This window comes from Lygodium microphyllum, chromosome 10, assembly GCF_053477565.2.
Source record: "Lygodium microphyllum isolate KBCC chromosome 10, Lygodium_microphyllum_v1.1.10, whole genome shotgun sequence".
Taxonomy (NCBI): domain Eukaryota; kingdom Viridiplantae; phylum Streptophyta; class Polypodiopsida; order Schizaeales; family Lygodiaceae; genus Lygodium; species Lygodium microphyllum.
In genome coordinates this window covers 37,193,352-37,217,300 of record NC_141144.1, presented here as the reverse complement: position 1 = coordinate 37,217,300, position 23,949 = coordinate 37,193,352, and the positions used below count along the sequence as shown (strand labels likewise).

General features: G+C 43.7%; 1 protein-coding gene across 4 annotated transcripts in view; it reads left to right on the top strand.

The window, feature by feature from the left end:
- The window catches only part of LOC148029881 (pantothenate kinase 1-like), a 55,556-nt gene that overhangs the window by 26,470 nt on the left and 5,137 nt on the right, over positions 1-23,949 (top strand). For 2 of the 4 annotated variants that reach the window (XM_087686192.1, XM_087686191.1), the window contains exons 8-9: positions 23,520-23,579; positions 23,856-23,897. The exons of 1 other annotated variant lie outside the window; for it this stretch is intronic. In XM_087686192.1, coding sequence (XP_087542318.1) covers positions 23,520-23,579; positions 23,856-23,897 — 102 coding nt within the window. The remainder of the gene's footprint in view (positions 1-23,519; positions 23,580-23,855; positions 23,898-23,949) is intronic. One more of the 4 variants, XM_087686193.1, reaches the window with a different exon arrangement.

The window sequence follows — 23,949 nt, the reverse complement described above, 5'->3', positions numbered from 1 at the left end:
CAATAATTAAATTGGCTAGGTTAGTTTGTCTTCCAAGAATCTTTGAGTAGTTATTGACCCTTAGACCGGCATTAATTAATTAGTGCCTAGTCTCTAATGTTACCACTAACATTAGTGGTCAATAAATTGGTCTAGGTCTAAATCTAACATCAGGTATCATCTAGCATTTGTTAAGCATAACTTATTATAACTTTTGTCTTTGGCACCAACCGATATCTTAGGGTCCTAGGTTCCATAGTACGAAATAATTGACTTACATCTCACATGTGCAAGTCACATTAGCACATTTGATTAACTTTAAATCAAATGCTAAGCAAAGCAATAAAATTTAACGTCCTCGTGATAGAATTCCCTCTTGAAAACCTTGCAATCGTCCTCGATTGCACTGCATTGTGCCAAAAGAAAAGCATATTACATTGGAATTTCCATAAGGCATCTTAGTCACAACATTGGCTAATGTTGTCCAATTATGCCACATGCCCCAAACGTGCTGAAAATTTCCAGCCAGCATATACATAACATAAAATTGAAAATTAGTCTAGAATTGCTACTAGAGATCCATTGGATGCATCCATAACTCATGTTTCTCAATTGGTCTAACTTCACAACTGTAGTAAAGCATATTCTCAGCATAACCATGGCTGAAACTGTTAATGGCATTTACTCACATGCTGTTGTCCATGGAACTGGCTGTAAACCATTGAAAACTGAACATTATCTAATTATAAACGATCATTGCTAATTTGAGATTTGATCACAAACTGATTGCAAAAACTGATTAGTAACTAGTGAAAGAACTGATGCAAAAGTGATCCCAATAGTGGCCATAAATTGTTCTCAATTCGATAAAAAACTGAGCTGAAATTGATAAAAAATTGATCTCAAAATTGAGGCAAAAGCTTATGCTCAGAACTGATCCCAAATAGATACAAAAGGATAGTCTCAAAGCCACGGTAACAATCATACTCATTTGCATATATCTCACAGTGACTAGTACACTGAGTAGTGACCTCATGGTAGACATACTATCAACAAAGTATCTTGGATGTATATTGAATACGTTTGAGATCCAGTACATACGAGAGTTGTCCACGACTAGCGAAGTGGAAGCACTATCTCCCCCTTGAGCATCTGGCAATACTCTGAACCCTTGCTCTGCTGAATCTAACTAAGCTAGAGTTGAAGTTGGCTCTAATTGAAAGGCATCTCGGTAATGTTGGAACAATTGAGGATGGTCTACCAAGTCATCCCCTTCCATCCACTTTGCGGCATCTATTGGTGAAACAATGTTAAAGCTTCACCAAGAAGCATATGGAAACTTTACCTCTAACTTTACTTGCGTCAAAACCTCCACTAATTGTAGGCCTTTCTTTACCTTGAGCATTGCAATGCTTTATACTTTCACATTGCTGCAATTCTAACTTAACTAATATGCAACATTGCATCTAGTTAATTAGCCCCTCATGTGTACCTCACACACTAGGAGTACTAGATGCGTTAGGAACCATTCTTGTTTGCATACTTTGCACCATTGCAATGTGATTGTGCATGGGAATTTGCATACTACCAGCCATACCAAGATACATTTTTCCATATATTACATACATTACTAGTTGTATTTTTCCTCATGACCAAAACTATACGGAGCATTTCATGACCTGAATTAATATCATGAGTCCCAAACACAGTGGGCTGCATATATACATTGCTAAACTTGCCACTTTGTGCCTAGTATAATGCAACATTGTTATACATAGGGTTATGCATATTACCAGCTATACTTGGATACATTGGGCCTTGCACATCACACATTGGCTGTTGTATATCATAGGGATTTGTGCCGTATATTCCCATATGCTGTCCCTGTCCAACCATAGCATGAAAAATCATGACACCATCAAAGCACCTTGGCCGCCCCATCATTGCATGCATGCCTTGCTGTCCAAAAAGCATTGGATTGGCACTTTCAAGTTGACCTTGCTATGCATCAATTGCCCCACTAGCATCATTTGCTTATGTGCACTGTCCACATTTATTGATCCTTAGACCGGCATTAATTAATTAATTAATACCTACTCTAATGTCACCACTGACATTAGTGGTCAATAAATTGGTCTAGGCCCAAATCTAACACTTGGTATCACCTAATGCTTGTCAAGCATAACTTATTATAACTTTTATCTTTGGCACCAATCGATATCTCAGTGTCCTAGGTTCCACGATATAAATTTATTGACTTGCACCTCACATGTGTAAGTTACATTAGCACATTTGATTAACTTTTAATCAAATGCTAAGCAAAGCAATAAAATTTCACATCCTTGTGATGGATCTCTCCCTTGAAAACCTTGCAATTGTCCTCGATTTTATTGCATTGTGCTAAAAGAAAAGCATATTAGGCATCATAGTCACAACATTAGCCATTGTTGTCCAACCATGCCACATGTCCCAAACCTCTGAAAATTTTCAACTAGCATATACATAACATAAAACTGAAAACTAGCTAGAAATGTTGCTAGAGATCCATTGGATGCATCCATAACTCACGTTTCTCAATTGTTCTGACTTCACAACCATAGTAAAGCATATTCTCAGCATAACCATGGCTGAAATTATCAATGGCATTTACTAACATGCTGTTGTCCATGGAACCGGTTGTAAACCATTGAAAACTGAGTATAATTTGATCATAAACTGATCATTACTGATTTGAGATTTGATCACAAATTGATTGCAAAAACTGATCAGTAACTAATGAAAGAACTGATGCAAAACTGATCCAAAAAGTGACCATAGATTGTTCTCAATTTGATAAAAAACTGAGCAGAAACTGATCAGAAATTGATCTCAAAATTGAGGCAAAAGCTCATATCCAATTGATTCTGAATTGATTCCAAACTAATACAAAAGTATAGTCTCAGAGTTTGCATCTATTGGTGAAACAATGTGGAAGCTTCACCAAGAAGCATATGGAAACTTTACCTCTAACGTTACTTACATTAAAAGCTCTGCTAGGTTATAGGCCTTTCTTCCCCTTGAGCATTGCGATGCTTTATACTTTTACATTGTTGCAATTCCAAAAGTTACCACTTTGTGCCCCAACATCATGGCAACATTGTTGTATATAGGGTTATGCATATTACCAACTATACTCCGATACATTGGGCCTTGGAGATCACGCATTGGTTGTTGCATACCATAAGGATATGTTGTCCTTGTCCAACCATAGCATGAAATCGTGCTACCACTTAAGTATCCTGATTGCTCCATCATTGCATGCATGCCTTGCTATCCAAAAAGCATTGAATTGACACTTCCAAGTTGGCCTTGCTATGTATCAATTGCATCATTTGCTTATGCCCATTGCCCACATTTGAAACATCATGCTGTTGTATTGACCCTTCTTGAGAGGCATTATCCTTGCTTGATCCTATCTCATTTTCTAAAGACATTTTTATTGTAATGCTTAGTTGAATATAATTTTAGCACCAGAGCAAAGCTTTTGACCTTGAATTAGGTACCTCGGGCCCACCAAGTCAAGGGATTGAGTGGTATCCTGGTAAAGAGACTAAGAAACCGAACTTTCTCCTTGGATAGGGTGGTAAATAACCTGATTAAGCACTAATTACAGTAAGTATAAAATTCATGTAAACTGCAAATGCATACATTACCACTTTAATCTTGGATGTTGGACACCATGTTGGTCCCAAAATTGGTGCCCCTTGCGGTATTTCTTTAATTTTTATTGTAAATAGATGGAGTACAATTAAGATCCTTTGATCTTCTTTGCCAGTCCGAGTGTCTCTTGTTGTCAAAATTGACTAGCAAGCCTCCAAACCAATTTGCCGTTGTGTTGAGATAGTCAGTGGCGCGATGCATGTGACTAGGACCAAGGGGGATCCATAATACTTGGAGTGAGAAATTTCAGAGTTTCATCACGAGAAATACTAAAAAACTGTTACTGCCTTGCTCAAACAGCCATGAAAGCTGTCACCTATAGTTTAGGACCTTCGGAAAGACTGCTGCTCTCTCTTGTATGTTGTCGTTTGTAATAGAAGGACCTTGGGTTGTTGTCGTGCTCCTGGAGGGCTCCAAACTGCTGTCACATGTTGTAGGATTAATCCTTGGTGGACGCAAATCACATCAATAGCCTCTCTTTTCTTTCTAATAGTCTCCTCCTCTCTCACAATGGTTGGAATAGACTTCCACCAGCCCCTAGAAACGTTTTTTCCACTTGCATGGACAAGTTTTTCCAAGTGGCAGCTTTCTAATCCTATTTTCTAGCATTTTGAGCACTAGAATAATTGTAAAATATAAAATTTAAAAACCAATTTAATAATTATTATAGTGCTCAAAAAATCAATTTTATCAATCAATAATTAAATTAGCCAAGCCAGTTTGTTTTCCAAGTATCCTTGAGTAGTTATTGATCCTTAGACCAACATTAATTAATTAATTCATGTCTAGTCTCTAATGTCACCATTGACATTAGTGGCCAATAAATTGGTCTAGGTTCAAATTTGACACCAAGTTTCATCTAGTATCTGTCCAGCATAGCTTATTATAACTTTTGCCTTTGGCGCCCAACTGATATCTCAGGGTCCTAGGTCCCATATGGTGAATTAATTGACTTGCACCACCTCACATATACAAGTCACATTAGCACATTTGGTTAACTTTTAATCAAATGCTAAGCAAAGCAATAGAATTTCATGTTCTCGTGACATTGGCACATAAAGAAAGAAAGTCACAGGTAAAGTTTCCATGAGATATTTGGTGAAATTTCAGAATTATTCACCAATGGATGCAAAGTGGATGGAAGAGGATGACCATCCTGAGTTATTGTAGCTTTACCTAGATGTCTTTTAGTCAGAGCCAACTTCAGGTTCAATCAGGTACACAACAGGGTAGGGGTCTGGAGCATTGCTTGATGCTCAAGGGGAAGGTAGCACTTCCACTCCACTAGTTGTGGACGACTCTCGTATGTAGTGTATTTCAGATGTATTTAGTATGCATCCAAGATACTGTGTTGACTGATGAGTACTAGCGGAAGCAGAAAGAGCACACATGTCAATCGAGGTACTGAACAATGAGTGTGAGAGTGAGAATCAAGGGATAGGTGTGTATCAGTGTGGTACACACGAAGAGTAAAAGAATGTATTTATACTTAGGGTACGGTACACTTACACCTGCTAGGGTAAGTTCGGATGTGTAAAGTAATATACACACATGAGAGCGTAAGGGGCCTTTACACCCAACTACCTCCCACTTAAAGGTCCTAAGCGAACCTTTAATCAATTCCCACAAGTCTAATGCAATGCTCATGTTGAGCCTTTGCAAGACTTTTAGTGAGAACATTTGCAGGGTTATCTTGTGATTTGATTCTAGTTAGTGTGACTAGACTATCATCCAAAACCTGTCTGATAAAATGATACCAAACATCAATATGTTTGGTATGTGCATGAAACCTGGCATTCTTAGCCAGGCATACAACACTCTGGCTATCACATCCAAGTACAGGTGTTTTGGTGGGCAGCCCAAAATCCTTGACCAAATGACCAAGTCAAACAGCTTCTTTTGAAGCTTTAGTGGCTGAAATGTATTCAGCCTTAGTAGTAGAGAGTGCTACTATCTTTTGTAATCTAGAGCACCAAGAAATTGCCCCACTAGTCAAGGTAAATATATACCCGCTGGTAGACTTGGGAGTATCTAAGTCACGTGCCATGTTTGCATCACAATACCCCTGTAGATCTAACGTACCCTTTCTATAGCAAATACATTTTCTTTGTGTGCCCTTAAGGTACCGTGAGATGCATTTCATTGCTTCCCAATGTACTTTGCCAGGATTTGACATAAACCTGCTCACAACTCCCACTGCATGAGCAATGCTAGGTCTAGTGGCAACTGTAGCATACATGAGTGAACCACAAGTTGAAGCATAAGGAACACCGTTCATAGAGCTGACTGCCTTATCATCTTTTGGGCAATCTGCTTTGCTAAGCTTAAGATATGGTGGTAAAGGAACACCAAGAGGCTTAGCATCTGCCATAGAAAAACAATCTAGTACTTTGTTGATGTACTTTTCTTGTGAGAGAAATAAGAGCTATGGCTCTCTATCTCTTGTCATACGCATGCCCAAAATATGTTCAGCTACACCCAAATCCTTCATGGAAAAGGATTAATTCAGTTGTCTTTTTAATGCATTAATCTGGCTTTTATGCGTACCGACAATAAGCATATTAGCCACATAAAGCACAAGTATAATAAGGCTTCCATCATCAACCTTCTTAATATATAAGCAGTGATATGCACTACTTTTAAACCCACGTGAGAGCATGAAGGCATCAAACTTTTTATACCATTGTCTAGGAGCCTATTTCAAACCATACAAGCTTCTCTTAAGCTTATATACCAAATGCTCCTTCCCTTGTATAACGAAACCTTTGGGCTGTTTCATTTACAACTCTTCTGCCAAATCACTATGCAGGAGTGCAGTTCTAACATCCGTCTGATCAGGTTTAAGATCCATAGATGCTACAATGGCAAATAATACTTGAAGAGTGGTCATTTTGATAATGGGAGAAAATACTTCTTGAAAATCAATGCCCTCTTTTTGTGTATAGTCCTTACCGAGAAGTCTGGCTTTGTATTTGGGTTTGCCATCCACACATTTGATTTTATAGACCCAATCGTTAGGAATGGCTTTCCTATCCTTAGGCAATGTAACCAAATCCCAAGTATCATTTAGATACAATGACTTCATTTCTTCTTGCATAGCTAGCTTCCACTTTTTCTTCAATTCACATGATAAAGCCTCTTTATATGTAAGAGGCTCACCTTCATCTGTGAGAAAAATGCAGTTTAAAGAGGGATCAAACCTTTGTATAGGTCTTCTGACACGTGTAGACCTTCTTACCCAATGATCTGTGTTATCAGGTAATGGATCCATATCGAAAGGAATGCCAATGACCTCATTATTTGGCTGCTGAATTGCATGTTCAGGTTGCTGTAATACAATTTCAGGTGGTTGTAATTCATTTTCAGCATGTTGATTTTGTTGCCTTAGCTGATTTTCAGCATCCCCTTGCTGCCCATATTCATCTGGCTCAATGATGATACGCTGATTATCATAATCAGCATCAAATGGAGCTGAATTTTCAGTAGCTGATGGTTGCTCAAGAGGCTGATCATGTTGAAACTTCACTTGCTTTTTGTTTGAGTCATTAGATGTGACATTTTTCAGCAGCTTCGACTCATTGAATACCACATCCCGGTTGCGTAGCACCCTTTTTATGCTTGGAACCCAAACTCTATAGCCCATTTCACTTTCATTTGCATAACCCATGAAGATGCCTCTATGAGATTTCATATCAAGTTTTTCCTGCTATCAATAGGTATATGTACGTAGCATTCGCAGCCAAAGACTCTTAAGTGGGAACAAGGTTTGCCAGACCAAATCTCTTTAAGAATGCCACTTTCAAGTGCATGATGTGGAGATCAGTTGCAGATATGCACCGTAGTTTTAAGTGTCTCTCCCCAAAACAATTGCGAGAGATTAGCTGTGGACAGCATGCACCGTATCTTCTCACATAACGTGCGATTCATTCTCTTAGTGACACCATTTAATGACGGATTGTAAGGAGTTGTACGCTTCCTTTTAATCCCATTGGCATCACAAAATTTATTGAATTCTTTTGATACATACTCTCCCTTGCTATTTGTTCTTATACATTTTAATTTGAAACCCTTTGAATACGAATAAATGCATAAAACCTTTTAAAAGCATTCAATGCCTCACTTTTTTACTTAAGCAAGTAAACCCATAGCTTTCTAGAATAGCCATCAATAAAAGACACAAAATAACGAAAACCACTATGAGTTTTTATTGGCATGGTGCATACATCAGAATGGACTAAATCCAAGATACATGCCTTCCTAGAGGTTCCATGAGAGTATGTACCCTTTACATGTTTATCTAGAACATAGTCATCACAAAAGTCAAGCTTTGAGTTTTTCACATCAACTCTTCCAAGTGAGGAAAGTGCCTGCAAACCCTTTTGGCTCATGTGTCCAAGACGTTTGTGCCATAACTCCATGTGCGACTGCATGTCAACAACTGCAACAAACTTTCCAAGAAGTGCCTTGTAGTAGAGATAATATAGAGTCCCCTTTTTGCCACCTCTAGTGACTAGCATAGACCCTTTCTGTATCTTCCACATTCCACCACCAAAAGTAGTGAAGTAACCTTTGTTGTCTAGTTCCCCAATAGAAAGCAAGCTCTTCTTGATGCTAGGTACACACCTAATATCATGAAGGATCAATTCCTGACCATTTTCAAGAGTCAAGTGTATAGTGTCCATTCCTTCAATATCACATGCATGATTGTTGCCAAGGTAGACTTATCCAAGATTATCTTTTGCATAAGAAGAAAAACACTCCAAAGATGGAGTTACATGAAATGAAGCACTATTGCCAACAATCCATGACTGTGACAAACCATTATCAGCTGACAACAAGGCATCTATCGCACCTGCTTTAGTGATATACATGTCCTCCATTGTCATAGCATGTGGATTTGAAAATGTAATCAGCAAATCAACATCTTTATCCCTTTCTATCTCCTCAATAACAACACTAGATACCACATTTGCTTTTTCTCTCTCTTTAGGGGTAGAGCTGCCATCCTTTTCATTCTTTTTGCTATTTGCATTAGCTTTCTTCTTGCATTCTTGTTCCCTTTTAAAGTACCTGCAATTGGGCTTTTTATGGCCTTTGCGACTACATTGATAACAAGTTACATCTTGCTTTTTTCCATTGCCTAGCTCAGGATGGGTAGTGGATGAGATAGATATGTATCTCTTGGTTAATTTTGCAATCAAAGATGCAATGTTTGTTATGGGCAAGAAGATTCTCAAAAGGATTTAAAGCAGAAGCCATGTCTTATGAGCGGCTGTAATTGCCTATGAACAAGAAATAATTTTAATAATTAAAAGACTCAACCTAGACAACATGGAAAAGTATGAGTTCTCAACTATGCACAAGGATAGGAGTGGCATAATTCCATTGTGCCATATTTACTTGAAAGTGATGATTTTTATTCTTTTTGCAGCATTAGATCTGTTTTCAGTTCTTCCTCTTACATTCTAGGCTGATCCACTGTTTTCTCCACTTGCCTTGCGTCAATCTCTTCATTGAGAATAGAACCACGCACACCATCTAATGTCAAGTTGGGATTATTGCTCAATGACATAACCAATTCTTCCCATGAATCGGGCAAGGTCACGAGCGAGAAGATAGCTCTCAATTTGGGATCAAAAGTTGGCAAGCCTGCATCCTGTAACTGACTCAAAATATCAGTGAAAGCATTCAAATGCTTTGAGACAGGCTTAGACTCATTAAGCTTCAAGTTGACCAACTTTCGCATGAGATGTACCTAATTGGCATAGGTAGTATCAAGCCCCTTTATATCAACCAAGCTGTCATCTGTGACTGCCATTTTAATGTAAGTAATGGTCTTTTTATTCATTTTAACCCAATCCTCATTTGGCAAAGCAACATGCTTATGTTCTGCTAAAGCATCATCATAATCCTTTAGAAAGAGTATACGCTTCATACAATCTTTCCAGAGATCAAAGCCATTGCCATCGAATTTACGAATCTCAAAGAGATTCTTTATGTCAAATGTAGATGCACTGCCAACAATCTTCAGCAATAAAAAAAATTGCAATAAAGGGTTAAGGTGTCCAAGAAGTAGATGTTTAGCTGCAATTTCAGTCTCAAGTATTGATTTCATTACAACATATTCACGAATCAAATCTGATACATTTGCATTAATGACAGCTCCCACTTTAGTAATATATCACCATAATGCCCAAATGCAACAGCCCAAATGCTGTATTTACCACTGTTTCACTGCATAGTGAGCATTCAACAATACTTCTACCAAGAGAAGCTGCCCTTTTACAACATTTGAAGTGTCCAAAGCTCAAATTTCTCGCACTCAGCAGTGAATTTGCTGCAAATTTCACTATCTAGCCTGAAATCAACTCAAAATGCATCACCAATATGGAAAGCCCCAAAATTTTACAGTAAAACTGCCCCAATTGCATCAATATATGTGCCCGAGCATCAAATGCGGGCAAATGTTGCAGAAATTTTATGAATTCTGCAAAAGCCCCAATTTCAGGATCCAAGAGTGCACAAATTTCAAAGGAATTGGCTCAACGGAGCAAATTTCACTTACACATGAAAATCCCCAAAATTTCTAAGGCCCGTGAACTCAATGTTTGCAATTTATGGGTCAAGAGTGACTGAAGTTTGTGTTCGGCACCAAATCGAGGAAAAGCCCCAAATTTTTAGGAGCAAATCTGCGCAGATTTATGTTCTGTGCTTGTCCGTGTGAACGCTCGGTAGAGAAGGAAGAAAAATTGAAAACTTTTGTTTAAAAAAAAAAGGGTCATTGACCTACCCGTCAGCCACCTTGTCTTATTGACGTGTTGCCCGATACACCGTGTGCTGGTCGCCACGTGCAGGTCCCATCCGCCTAGCCACCGTCTAATACCGCGTGTTGGTCCCGATTGCCTAGCCACTGTCTGATGCCGCGTGTTGGTCCCAACCGGCTGGTCACCGTCACGCTTGTGTGTTACTTGCAAGTTGCCTTAGCCTACACTACTTGTTAGCTGCTTGAGCCTGATGACTGTCGCTACCCCATCCACTTGGTCTTATGGCTGTCGCTTGCAGTTGGTGAGCGTGGATGCCGCCTGCAACTGGTGACTTCTGCCTATGGCTGTTGATGTTGCAGTTGCTTGCGTGGACCATCAGCTCTGATACTAGTTTGATGAGTACAAGCAGAAGTAGAGAGAGCACACATCAATTGAGGTGCTGAACAATGAGTGAGTGTGAGAGTGAGTTGACGGATAGGTGTGTACCAGTGTGGTACACACAAAGATTAAAAGAATGTATTTATACTTTAGGGTACGGTACACTTACACTCGCTAGGGTGAGTTCACATGTGTAAAGTAATATATACACGGGAGAGCGTAAGGGGCCTTTACATGGAACACTGACTTTATGTTTGCCATGAGGTCACTACTCAACGTACTAGTCATTGTGCAATGTATGTAAATAAGTATGAGTTTCATTCGGGTATTGAAACTATACTTTTGCATCAATTTATGATCAGATTGGCATGAGTTTTTGCCTCAGTTTTGAGACACAATTCAGATAAATTTTGGCTTAGTTTTTGATTAGTTTGAGGAGAGTTTATGGTCAACTTGGTGATCAGTTTTTGCAATCAATATGCAATGAGTTTGGGGTCACATTTGCAACAGTTTATGATCAGTTTGTTGGGAATAAAGGTCTTGTGCCTTTTAAATGTGCTCGGGTGTAAACACACCCTTAGCACTTATACTTACACATATATATCTATCTAAAAACCTAAAGGTACACACTCGTCATTGTACTTGAAAACGTGCTCACACTCTCTACTCTGCTCTCTCGCACTCTTTGAGTCTCTCACTGTGCGTAACGATTGTTTGCCTCGATCTCCGTGCCTAATCGGTCCCTACAAACTGGTATCAGAGCACAAGCGTGGGTGACAGGACTGACGGGGGCGTGTAGCAGTGACGGATGACTGGACGGCGTGTGACAGGTTGTGGATAGGCGATAGTTGCTCCAGGCGACAGTTCTAGTGTGCATTCGAGTTGCAGTGCAGAAGCGTGACGGGCAGCAGTAGTTGATTGGTGCATAAGCGTGGCGGGCAGTAGTCGGTGGGACTGGGTGCGGCGAGCAGTAGTTGGCGGGATGTTGACCAGCGGGTGCTGACGACGCTCGTTGGCAAGCGCGCGACGGACGGAATCGTCAGCAGGGCTCATGGCGAAGCCTGGTGTGTCAACGGACCCGTCATAGTCTCTAACAAAATCTTTTTTGTTTTTTTGAGATTCCTTGTGCCCACTGACGAGTGTTCACACGTGGAGGCACAGCTTCCGAATTTCGTGCAACTGTGGTCCATAAATTTGGGGCTTTCCCCAAATTTGGGGATCTTAACACAGATTTGGACAATCTAACTCAGAAATTGCAAAGTTCGTGCACATTTGTCTGGGAACTTTGGGGCTTTTCACATTTCAGTGAAATTCTTTCAATTTCACTGAAATTAGTGCATGCAAGACTTGGAAAATTTGGGGATTTGTCCAGATTTGATGCGAACAAGATGCAACAGTGATATCTGTCTCAGAAATTGCAGGAATTTGTGACATTTTGTCCCCGAGATTTGGGGATTTTAATGTACATGCGCAAATTGGGCTGAAATTAATCCAATTTCTTGATATTGAGGCACGTTGGACCCCGTGCAATTTGGGGCTTTTGCAGTTTGGGCAAAATCTGTGCCGCATTTGGGCATTTTATGTAGATGCAGGTTGAATTCCGTGCAATTCAGACATCAACACTCAGTAAAATTTGTGGGTTTTGCTGAAATTGCTCTATTTTGGCAAAATTGGACTGTCGTATGCATGATAGAGGAAATGCAGATGTGTGTTTGATGCTTTGAGCACAAAATTTTGGGGCTTTTGACCATTCGTGTCAAATTTTATGCCCGTGGGTACATGTACAACAGAAATTGCAGCTGAAATTTTGGGATTTCTCATGTAATATGATGCATATGCCCTTGGAACAGCTGTAATCAGTTGGATAATGCTGTAGCACATGGTTTGGTGCTCCTGAAAATTTAATTACAGATCTGAAATCTGTACTTCTGTGTGGTCATTTATTGCTGATTGGTACTTGTTTGTACCTTGGTCACTTGGGTGACAATTTGGGCCTGCAATTGCTGGTTTTTTGGTCACATTTGGGCTGAAAATCATGGCTGGCAGCAATGACAGCAGTAATTTGATGCACATAAAGAAGCTTGAAGGCGCACATAATTTTGCAGTTTGGCAAAAATAGTGCTACAATATCCTGTTACAAAAGAACCGGGCAAAGCCGATCAAAACAATAAATTGCTACAGGTGACAGCCATCAGGGGGCCTCAACAAGCAAGTGACAACAGTTTTTGGCTTCCTTGGCAGTAGAAGCAATAGCTCTTAGGGCAGATTTGATAGGCAGCAGATAGAATTCAGCCATTTCATGCATGGAAATTAGGAATTTCTCTCTACTTTGTCATTCTCTCACATTCTCCAGCCCATTCTCAAAAGATAGCTTATCTCAGCCATATTTTGTGGACAAAAAAAGACATTTTGGTGTAAACTGTAAATTTTTGCAAAAATTAGGGTTTAGCAGCCACCTGTGCCATTAGTAGAAGGCAGTGCACATTGAAATCAACACCTGCAATTTGCAGTATTGATAGGGATTTCATATGCTAGCCCATCCATTGTGAACTTGGGACATCATTTGGCCATTTGGGGTCCAATCAAGCAAAGTCCTGGGTGAAATTTAAGGGGTCCAATTTGTTTGCTGGTTGCATCCATAGCAAGGGGCTTTTGGATCAGCTAAGGAGATTGTGGTTTCTCAAGCTTGTAATTTGCCCATTAGTCAATAAAGTTAAAGAAATACTAAAAGGGGCGTTGGTTTTGGGGCCAACAAGGTGTATACTGTCCAAGATTATGAAGGTGAGGTGTGAATTTCAGCTTATGTTTTCTTATTGATTGCTGTAATTAAGTGCTTGATCATGGATTACTACCCTATCCGAGAAGGAAGTTTGGTCGTATCTTTTTTTTTTTTTTGCAAATAAAGTGTGGCTGATTATATTACATTAGAAAAAAACTGAAATACAAAGAAGTATTCGTGCTCAACAGACTAGCTAAAGCTGATAATGAGTCACAAATATATCAAGTGTACAAGCCTCTTAAGGGGAATGGGGGCAAGAAGCCATGGAGGGGGGGTGTATTGCCATTTGAGGTTGCCTGATTGCATCATGAAAAATAGGTCCTAGCTGCCCCAAGTGCATAGGAAATGACATCAGAGCTCCTGACGAGCCCTAGACTCGCCTTGAACGTGATGCCATAGGCCGCGGAGGGAGTGGATGATGGAGGTCCAGAGCTTTACTAAGGTTGCCTATACTAAAAGTCTCTCTCCGTCGAAAGCCTCGACACTGTGCCTTCCAGATATGCCAACCAGTAAGACTTCCTATGATCTTCCATACCTTAGAGCAGTCTGCTGTGGCCTCCAGTACCTAGCGGATGGGTAGAGCCTCTAAGCCGACCACTATGCACGACTGTGCCTCGATAATGAATATCGTGTCTTGCATCCTGGCCTCATACAGAAGGTGACGGCCCTGACTGACCACCTGCTAGCAAAAAGCTCCCCATGAGATACATCCAAGACTGGGTGCTATATGGCGAAGGATCTAGTATGCTCCTCTCCACACGAGCTGCGCCGCCTTGCACGACCAAAGGCAGTGCTTTGGGGTTTCTAGAGGCTATTGTGTGCAGCGCTTACACCCTCCCTCCTGCATCTGGGGAAGCTAGCTTCCCACCACCAAGCCCCCATGTGCCACCAGCCATAAAAAATATGATACCCTCCTTGGCCTCCAGCTATCCCATAGGCGGCACTAAAAGGCCTGTCGGAAAGGCTTCGTGATGTTGTGCTCCGCTGAGTGCCTGCTACGTGACGACGCCCAATCCATATCCTCTTGCATCAGTATGTGTTTACCAATCCTGGCGGTGTACTCCAGGAACCTCGGTGGCTTCTTGGCGACCGCAGTGGCCGGCCATAGCCACTCTCCTGGATCCCACTCCAGCTCATCAAGTGGCCTGTCCTCCCAGATCCAAAGGTGCCACTTCCTGAGCTCCTATCAAAAGACAAAAGGGTCCAGTCGCCATGTCTTCCCTTGAAGGCTAATTACCCGGATCCTCTTCCACGAAAGGACAGTTATTCCCTCATCCTGCTGCCCTCTGTCAAGAGCCAGACGCCCCCCGCTGTACGGTGAAGGTCCCAGATGGAGCGCCACCCACTCTACCTGCCACCTATAAGGGGATGCCTGCTGGTGAAAACCTAGCGGCCCATACCTCCGCGGGCTCTATCGGCTCTCGTATTGGGGGAGCAAGCCACTCCTAAGGTATTGTTGCGTCTATCTCCTTTTTTCTCAACTCCACCCCTCTTTGGCAGCCTGATACTCGTTGCAGCACCTCTTCGTCCACCATCCTGTACACCTCCCACCATGGCTTGATGGTACAAGCCGGGCAAGCCTCCCAACTAGCCCATTGGATGTGGGGGCGCTCGCCAATCTGTGCTCTTTTTGATCCCTGAGAAGGGGATTCCAGATCACCGGTCAATGATCTATCTCCTCCTGGTAGCCTGGGGGGATCTGGATTAGGGCCTTATAGAGGCCTTGCCACACGCGGAGCAAGCTGCGTAGAAAAGGTGATCTAGGGGAGGGGGTGATCTTGGCTGACGTGAAGATCCATCTCAGGGACGGCCTCCAATCACTGCTAAGCCTCAGTCTACAATCCTGGAGACCCTCCTGCAATAGGATCTTCCAGGTTTGCCCTCCCGGTGTAAGGCCGTGGAAAGTTAGCTTGCCCAAGAGGGCCATACTCTGATACTCTGGGTCTATGATCCCAAGCTCTCTCTCTGACCGATGCCGTATGATTGTCACCCACGCCACCTTGGCCTTGGAATCCTTGGAGCCGTCTGACCCGGGCCAAAGGAAGTTTTGCACTAGGCGGCAAAGCTGCACTATGCAGGATGAGGAGAAGCACCAACATGAGGTGATGTACTAGACCATTGCTAGGAGGACCTGGTTAACCACTAGGGCTCGACGGCCAGCTAGTGAGAGGTGAGGCGTGCTCCAGTATGTCAGCTTCCTCCGAATAGAATTGAGGACTAGAAGAAACTGTTGGGTAGAAGTGATGTGGAGTCCCACATGGAACCCTAGGTACCGAACGGTCTACCCTCTGCTCACCCATCTAAATTCCAGGTGGACGCCCCACTCTGTGCTAGAGTCCGGGCCTACGAGAAAACCAACCGACTTTCGCTAGTTGATTTTCGCTCCCATTGCAAAATAGAATATACCTCAAGAGCTAGCTTCACTCTCTTCAGTATCAACTCATCGTCCTCTATGTAGAGTGCCATATCGTCTGCATACTTTGAGTTTGACAACTCAGTCTCCTCTCTCATTGGAAGTCGGAGTCCGCGTAATCCGCTCACACGTGACCTGAGGAAGTGAGACATCGCCTTTGCAAAGAGTAGGAATAGGTATGGGGCTAGGGGGCAGCCCTGCTGGACCGATCTCTCAACCGAAACTCCTCCCCTCACCTACCACCTATGAGAACCTTGCTGGTGGCCGACTTGTAAAGTGCGGAGACCTTGCGAATCCAAGCCTTGGGGAGAGCCAACCTCACCATGGTGCCCTCTAGGAAATCCCAGTTCACCTTGTCATAAGCTTTCTCGAAGTCCAAGAGTAGTACGGCCCGTTTTTGCCCACTGTGCTAAGCCCACTCTATCGCCTCAAAGAAGGTGAATACATTGTTGAGGATGCTCCTATCCTAGACAAAGCTTGTCTGTGTATCATGGATGATATCTAGAAGCACGGGGCATAGTCGCCTACCAATCATCTTTGCCAGTGCCTTATAGGCCACTGACAATAAGGTGATTGGTCTCCACTGAGAAAGCTCCAACCGGTCTCCCCCTTTGGGGAGAAGAATGATAAGACTTGGCGAAAGGCTCCTTGGCATCTGTCCTGAAGTGAAAATCTCCTGGAAGGCCATCAATAGGGGGTCCTTCACCACTTCCCAGTAGGTAGTGAAGAAGGCCTTAGAGAGACCATCCTCTCCCGGGCATTTCTGCCTGTCCTGTGTATGGAAAGCCTCCTCCAGTTCCTTCTTTGTGAAGGGGGACTAGGAGGGAGCGCCCCATCTTCTCTGTGACGAGAGATGATGTGATCCCAGACCTGCTGCCTACATCGCTGTCCTCTAGTTGAGGCCGTCTCTTGCTAGAAAAGGCGTCTGTAGTAGTCGGTGGCAATCTCCATCACCTCGTCTGGGCTAGAGCGAGTCCTCCCGTACCGATCTCGAAGGCTGCGTATCTGCTCTCCTGAGGTGTGAGGTTGGTGCGCTTGGAAAAACGGTTTGGACGGCAAACTCCAGTTCCCCATGGTGGCCCTCGGCTGGACCATAGGGGTGATAGATGCTCCAGGTGGTACTATCAATGCAGCTATCAGCCATGCTGAGAGTCGTGACTCTGTGCATTAGTAGAACTGGGCCGCCTGTGTCGGGGGCCACTCGATCACATCCCTCGGAGCTCTCCACTGTGGAGGGGCTCGGAAGATAATGCTCAAGTGTGGGACCTCGGCACCAGCCCACCAGTTAATGTCCATCATGCAACTAGGCCATTGCTGTGCAAATAGTGCTAGTCCTTCTTCTCCCATCCACTAGGAGATGTGGTCCACCACCTGACTCTTCAACTCCTCTATCTGTGTCGTCGTCCAATCCCCTGAATGAGAGGACTAAAGAAAATAAGCGTCGTTTAGTCCATCCGGCGGTGCTAGTAGATGGACCTTGCATCTCCTTGACTTATGAACCACAAAGATCCCCACCTCTAGAGGTAGTGGAAACTCTCTGTGCTCCGCAACTCTCAGGTAGGACCAGGGGCCACTGCGGAAGAACTCCTGTGGCAACAGCTGTGCCCGTCTTAGGAAAGTGTGGCGGGCGGCAGGGGTAGATGAGCTGGTAGCTATGTGGGAGGGTGAAAACTGTTGGTGTGTGGAGAATGTCGGCGTATGTGGCTCATCAGCTCCTGTGGGAGGAAGGGGGGTGGATTTGGGGGGATCACCTCAATTGGGTGGGGATCAAGGGGGGTGCTTGGCAGGCGAGGTGGTGGGGGAGAAGAAGATCGAGGGATGGTGGGATGATCCGAGGTACGTGGCAGGTGGGGGGGGGGGGGGGAACTGGTGGCCTTGGAGGGGGGGGGGGCTGTGGGCTAGTGTCAGTGGGGGAGGCATGGGAGGTGGGTGTCGGGGCTGTGGGATCTCAGGTGTGGTAGTCTGTGGCACGGGTGGTGGATGTGGGGGGTTGCGGTCCTGCTGGGTGGGGCGGGTAGGGGGGGTTGCGAGGTGCTTTGCCGAGGGGGTGTTGGTCGCCCTCATGCTCCCTGCTGTCAAGGCTATGTCTGAGGAGCTAGCTGCGGCCCCCCTTGCCGTCTCCCTCTCTATCGTCTCTGGGTGTCTATCTGGGGGCTTGTTAGAGGAACCGCCTTGACTCCGAAACGCGTGCAAGTTGTTGCATGATGCCCAAAGTTGTGGCAGCGTAGGCATTGTCTTGATTTCCTAGTCACAATGACTTGCTACCTAAAGGAGTGACCTTTGTCTCAATCTCTAGGAACTTTGGTATATTCTTCGTGTCTTTCATGGCCACTCGTACCTTCGGGACTCTTGCGGCTATCACTGCATCCGCGAAGAGGTAGGAAGAATTGTGTCGAAGAGCCGTTCGAAGTCCTCCACTAGCTGGTAGTACTCTACCACCAGTCCGGGGAAAAGTAAGGTGACTGGGTGTCCGAGAAATCTGTTGTGGAGCCCAAAAGTCTCCACAGTGAAGCCGCTATACCAGGGAACCATGTGAATGATCCCCTTTGTGGAGGCATAGGGCGAGCTCTCCACTAACTCCCGAGCTGCGTCCGTAGAGGTGAGTCGAACCATGAAGATCCCTTGGCCCATGAGGACTGCCTCCACGATCTGTGCTGTGCCAATGCACAGCGTGGAGTGGAGCCAATCTTGTAGCTGGGCCCTCGCTGGGGAGTGTCCAACTACCTGACTAAATATCATTGTTTCTTTGAGCTCCAACTCTGTGGCCCGGACAACTAAGAGTTGTTCCTCAGAAATGATGACGTGCAAGGTGTTTGACTGGGGGGGCACTCGCTGAGTGCATTGGCGTCTGACCAAAGGTTTCCATTGCGCGTCCCTACTGAGAACCTACCTATCAAGTTGTTGTGCTACTGGAGGGGGGAGTTGTTGTAGGGGGAGGGAGCAACTGGGGGGGGGGGGGGAGGAAGTTGCTGCTTTCGTTGCCGGTGGTGTGTCTATTTGATGGGGGTGCGGGCCTCAAGGTGGAGGCAACGCGTGCCGGGGGAAGGGGGGGGGGGAATAGGGTTGGGGTGGGTGGGACAGGTGGAAGGGGGGGCAGCAAGGTGGGCAGGCGGGGGGGGGGGGGGCAGAGCGGATGTAGGGGGTAGGGCGCGTGTAGGGGTAGGGCCGGGGGGGTGGGTGCAGGCAGCGGGGGGGGGGGGGGGGGGAGGGGGGGAGGGGGGGGGAGGGTAGACAAAGGGGGCGCAGGCGGAGGAGGGGGGGTGATGAGCAGGCACCAGATGAGGTAGGGGCAACATGCCGTAGGCAGGAGGGGGGCTGGCGATGGCGACGGGGGGGAACGGCCGGGGTGGGCGCAGTGAATCCAGCGCCCGGGGGGGGGGGGGGGGGGGTTTGGGGCATGATGAAGAGTCGGGGGGTGGGGGTAGCTTGCACGATGTGACGGGTGCTTTTTCGTTACGAGTAGTCGTAACTTTGCTTTGTCATCCACAATACTATGGGGGGGTGTCTGGTCGTATCTTACCATCACATCACCATACTTCTTCATGCCTTTCCCTTGTCATCAACACCTTGGAGTATTTGGGTTAGCTTGTTTGTTTTGTGATGTGTTGGATCTAACCATTCCTTTTCATCCTCCCCATGGGGCATAGTTACTTGAAACACAAATCAAATCTATTCTTCAAGAATAAAAAGTTCAACGTGATTTCATTTGTCTTTGTAGGTCCTGGTAGGCCACGTAGTAGCTAACAAACACCCTTTGTCCAATGCCTTATTCTCTTTGCAGTGATCACTTGTACTCCCTTGGTAAGATAACCAGTGTCTCTGTAGTCTTGGTAGGCTATTGGGCAGCCAATGTGTACCCTTTGCTCAATGCCCTGGCTACTTTGGGGTGGGACACCTTGGGGTAACAATGGGCTTGAGATTTTCTTACAGTCTCTTTTGGTTTTAGTTTTGGGCATGAGAGGTAGTGTGGAGCTAAAAATTCATTCCATATTGGTTAGCTCTTTAAAATAGCCCAAAAACATGTGAATTACCAAAAGTTTTATTAAATGAGCGGCGGTTCTAGAGAGTTTCTATGTCCCACATGCAAAAACCTAACTTGGGAGAATCCTTCTGCATCTATAAATAGATAGGTTGCCCATCATTTAGCCTTATCCTTGTGTGTGGGTTACTCACTTCTATGTGTAGACTTTGGTTATCAATCACCTTCCATCTGTTGTCCAACTCTCACGGATTTCCACATCATCATATCCATTACTTGGTGTCATCTTCCTAGTTGTCACTCTCTTGTGTGGACAACCTACATTGCTACATTCACAGCTTTCAACCATCGCCAACAATTCCTACACCTCCAACACGTGATTAGCTTGCATTTGCAGCATTTGCTACTTGGCAACAAGTTGTTCTTTTCTTGGCGATTGCATTAGCCTTGCGTTTTGCAAATTGACAAGCCGCCTCCATCATTTGAAGATTGACACTTCTTCTACTATCGCCTAGCTGCCTATTGCCTTTCATGACCAGTTTTTGGCACTTTTTCACTCTCTTATAGCTCCGACTAGTGGTTATAGCACTCGAGTAGTTGTGTTTGTACATTCTGTGTTTTCTCAGTGAAAACCCTAGCTTATCTTCACACACACCATGGGCCATTTCAACATAGGGATATCCATTCTCTACATATAGTGTGTCTATCCACTCTCCTTGGGCTACTCATGCAACTACCATGCCCATGTCTAGCAGCCCATATCAACCTATGGGTTCACTATGCATACAACCCGCTTGCATGGTGGACACTTTGGGGTCAATCCTCATGTCCGCTTATTCCCCCTCCCTACCCACCTTGCTCCTCACTTAGCACTAATGCTCCAGTTGCTGTGGCCAAATTTTACCACTTGTTCTAACTCTATGCAACAAATGTGGAGTCTCAAGGTCTTTGGGAACTAGTGGTTGGTATCCATCAATGGAGAGCTTGCAATGCTACAACAAATGTCGAGTTGATGTAGGGGTTGCTTTCTGAGTTTCATTGATAGTTACAACATTCTCCCCTAGCGTTTGATTGTTGGAGTCATCTCATAAATTGATATGTAGTGCGAGGTTGAGCCCGATGTATTTGTCTTGAGTATGAGCTACAAGACTTTTTCATCAAGGAAGGGGATGGTCTGAAAGTCAAGTTGGTTGAGTATAGGCGGTTACTTGTTGAATTCGCAACCACTACCTCCCTAAAGGTAGATAACGATCAGGTTACATTATTCTTAAATACGTTGCCTCCCAAAATATTTTTACTTTATGCAGAAAATTATTTTGTTACCCTTCTATGAGTTTGAATGCTAGTTCTTGCATTATGTGAGGCTACATGATCAAGTCCACAAAAAGACATTTTCTCCATTCACACTTTCAGACGGGGTTTGGTATCCCCTTTTTCAAAGGGAATTCTGAGATGCCAAGAACTTGGATTCCCAAGGAAAGATAACCATTGCCTTTGTAGTCTTGGTAGGTTCTTGCACAGCCAACGTGCACCTATTGACCGATGCCTTGGCTGCTTGGGGTGGGATGCCTTAGGGTATACATGGGGTGAGCTATGCTTGCAGTCCCTTTTTTAGCTCATTTAAACAGCCCCAAAACTCTACTTCAATGCTACAAATAGTTTTTTGTGTCCCATAAGCTGACTCATTTTTTGGTTGGTTCCCCATCTATAAGCAGATGGTATGCTTAGTCACTTAGCATCCCATTCCATCCCAGTTATTTCATTCCAGCCGTCACCACTACCTTCCACGTGGCTGTGCAGCCTCTCTAGTGACTGCTGCCACCTTCTTGAGTCCCTGGTACCCTGATTCCAGCAGCTTTCCAGCCCTTTGGAGGAGTCATACTGCTATGTTTTTCTGTCTCCTTCTGATGCCAGCATCTTGCTCAAATCCATGACAAGTTTTCTACTTGCATTTTGCAGTTTACTGCTGTCGCCTAGCTGCTGTTCACATTTTGCACTGCCTGGACAGACTCCACAATGACATCAGCCCTTGTTCTGCACTTCCCAGCTGCCACCCCGATCAGATCTCGTCTTGGACAATTGCGCTTTGGTTCAGTCAGGTCATATTGCTGCCGCCATGCTTTTTCAGGTCTTCGTCAACCTGTCACACACTCCTACAGGCTGTGTTTTGGTGCCTGCCTGCAGCTGGTCGTTACAATTCTCAAGATCTATCTCTGGTGGGCATCACATTTTGACACCTCCCTCAACATGCTCCCATGCGTTTTTGTGTTTTTGTCTAAGTTATTTTGTTTTAGTCATGTTCGTAAATTCCATGTTTTCTCATGGCAAAGCCCAATATTTCTTCATATATACACCCTTTGCATGATCTTGTGAGTGCAAGGAATATCTTTCCTCACTCTCAGGTTGATTGTAATCGAGGCTATCTCTAAGGAACTTGGGTTGAGCAAAAATACTTTTCTTCGGGTGGGGGAGGGAGTGTTGGGGGGGCATTGCCGAGTTTGCTCCATGCTTTTTTGCGGTTTGTTTTGAGTTTTTGTATTGCAGTCGTGTTTGTAAATTCTATGTTTTCTCATGGCACACCCTAATATTTATTCATATATACACCCTTTGCATGATCTTGTGAGTGCAAGGAATATCTTTCCTCACTCTTAGGTTGATTGTAATTGAGCTTATCTCTAAGGGACTTGGGTTGAGCAAAATTACTTTTCTTCGGGTAGGCCGGGGGAGGGGGGGGGGCATTGCTGATTTGCAACCCTCAACTTGTCTCCATTTCTTTAATGTGTCCATGGTCGTAATTTTCTTAAAGAAATTGTCACATTCGGTTGCAAGTATATATACTTTTTTCTTGAATTGTGAAGTTCCAAAAAATAACCGAATGTTACACTTGTGTGCATATCACATTGCACAAGGTGTTTAGGAACCATCCAAATTTAATACTTTTAATGAAATTTCTGACATTAAGGTTCAAAAGCCCCAAATTATGTAAATGTGTACTTTCCACTTGAATATTAGATATTTAACTAATGTTGTGGCTCTCATTGTTGAAGCTTACCATTGATGGACTTGCCCATGTCTTGCACAACTTATGCAATGTCCTGCTTGCTAAAGAGCTAGGAGTTAATCACATATTAATCTTGAGCTTGGACAAAGACATCCTAGTGACACCATCTTAAGATTGAGATCCAAATGTTCCATGCTTATGATATGGAAGTTGATTGCCTCTTCATATTGTCGGATATGTACATCCCATTGAGGCATTATTTGGGGCCAACTATTTGGTGCCTTTCTCTTGCTTAGTTTAGATCATATTTTTGGTCACTTTGCACCTTGTTGACCCGTGGTTGTTTCTTGTAACAACAATAGAAAGCCTTATCACAGGTTGACCTATTCAGTGGATGAAAGTGATAAACTTTTGACATTTGTGTTGGAATCCCTTGATTGGTTTGGCTGCATCTGCATCTTCTATCATGAAGAGTATAGATGTGTATATATGCCATTTGATGACAGATGTTGTTTTTACATGTCTAGTTGGTGGTGCATCAGGAAAGGCACACTAATGGCTGCAAACCTGCAGGTCATTTATCTTGTGTAAGACTGTATCCAAAAATGTAGTAGCTTTGGTTAATTTCCAGCTTAGGTCTTGTTTCATAACTCTTTTGAGAAATGATTTGATGAGCTTACATTATGTTGTTTGCATAGGTGCAATACATTTTAGTTTTGTTATGATTAAAGACTTGCATACATTGGAAATTAAGGGTTCAATCTGGCTTCTTGTATTTAATTGTCAAAAATTTATAGCTATTGATTATGCGGAGATCTCTCATTACCTTACCTGCATTGATTGTTTATTTCACTCTGTTGCAGCACATTTTTTGGACTAACATCCGTGCTGACAGGATGCTCAAGGTTGGTTTCTTACTTTTAGCGTTTACCATTCTCAATGCAAGTTTGTTAAATT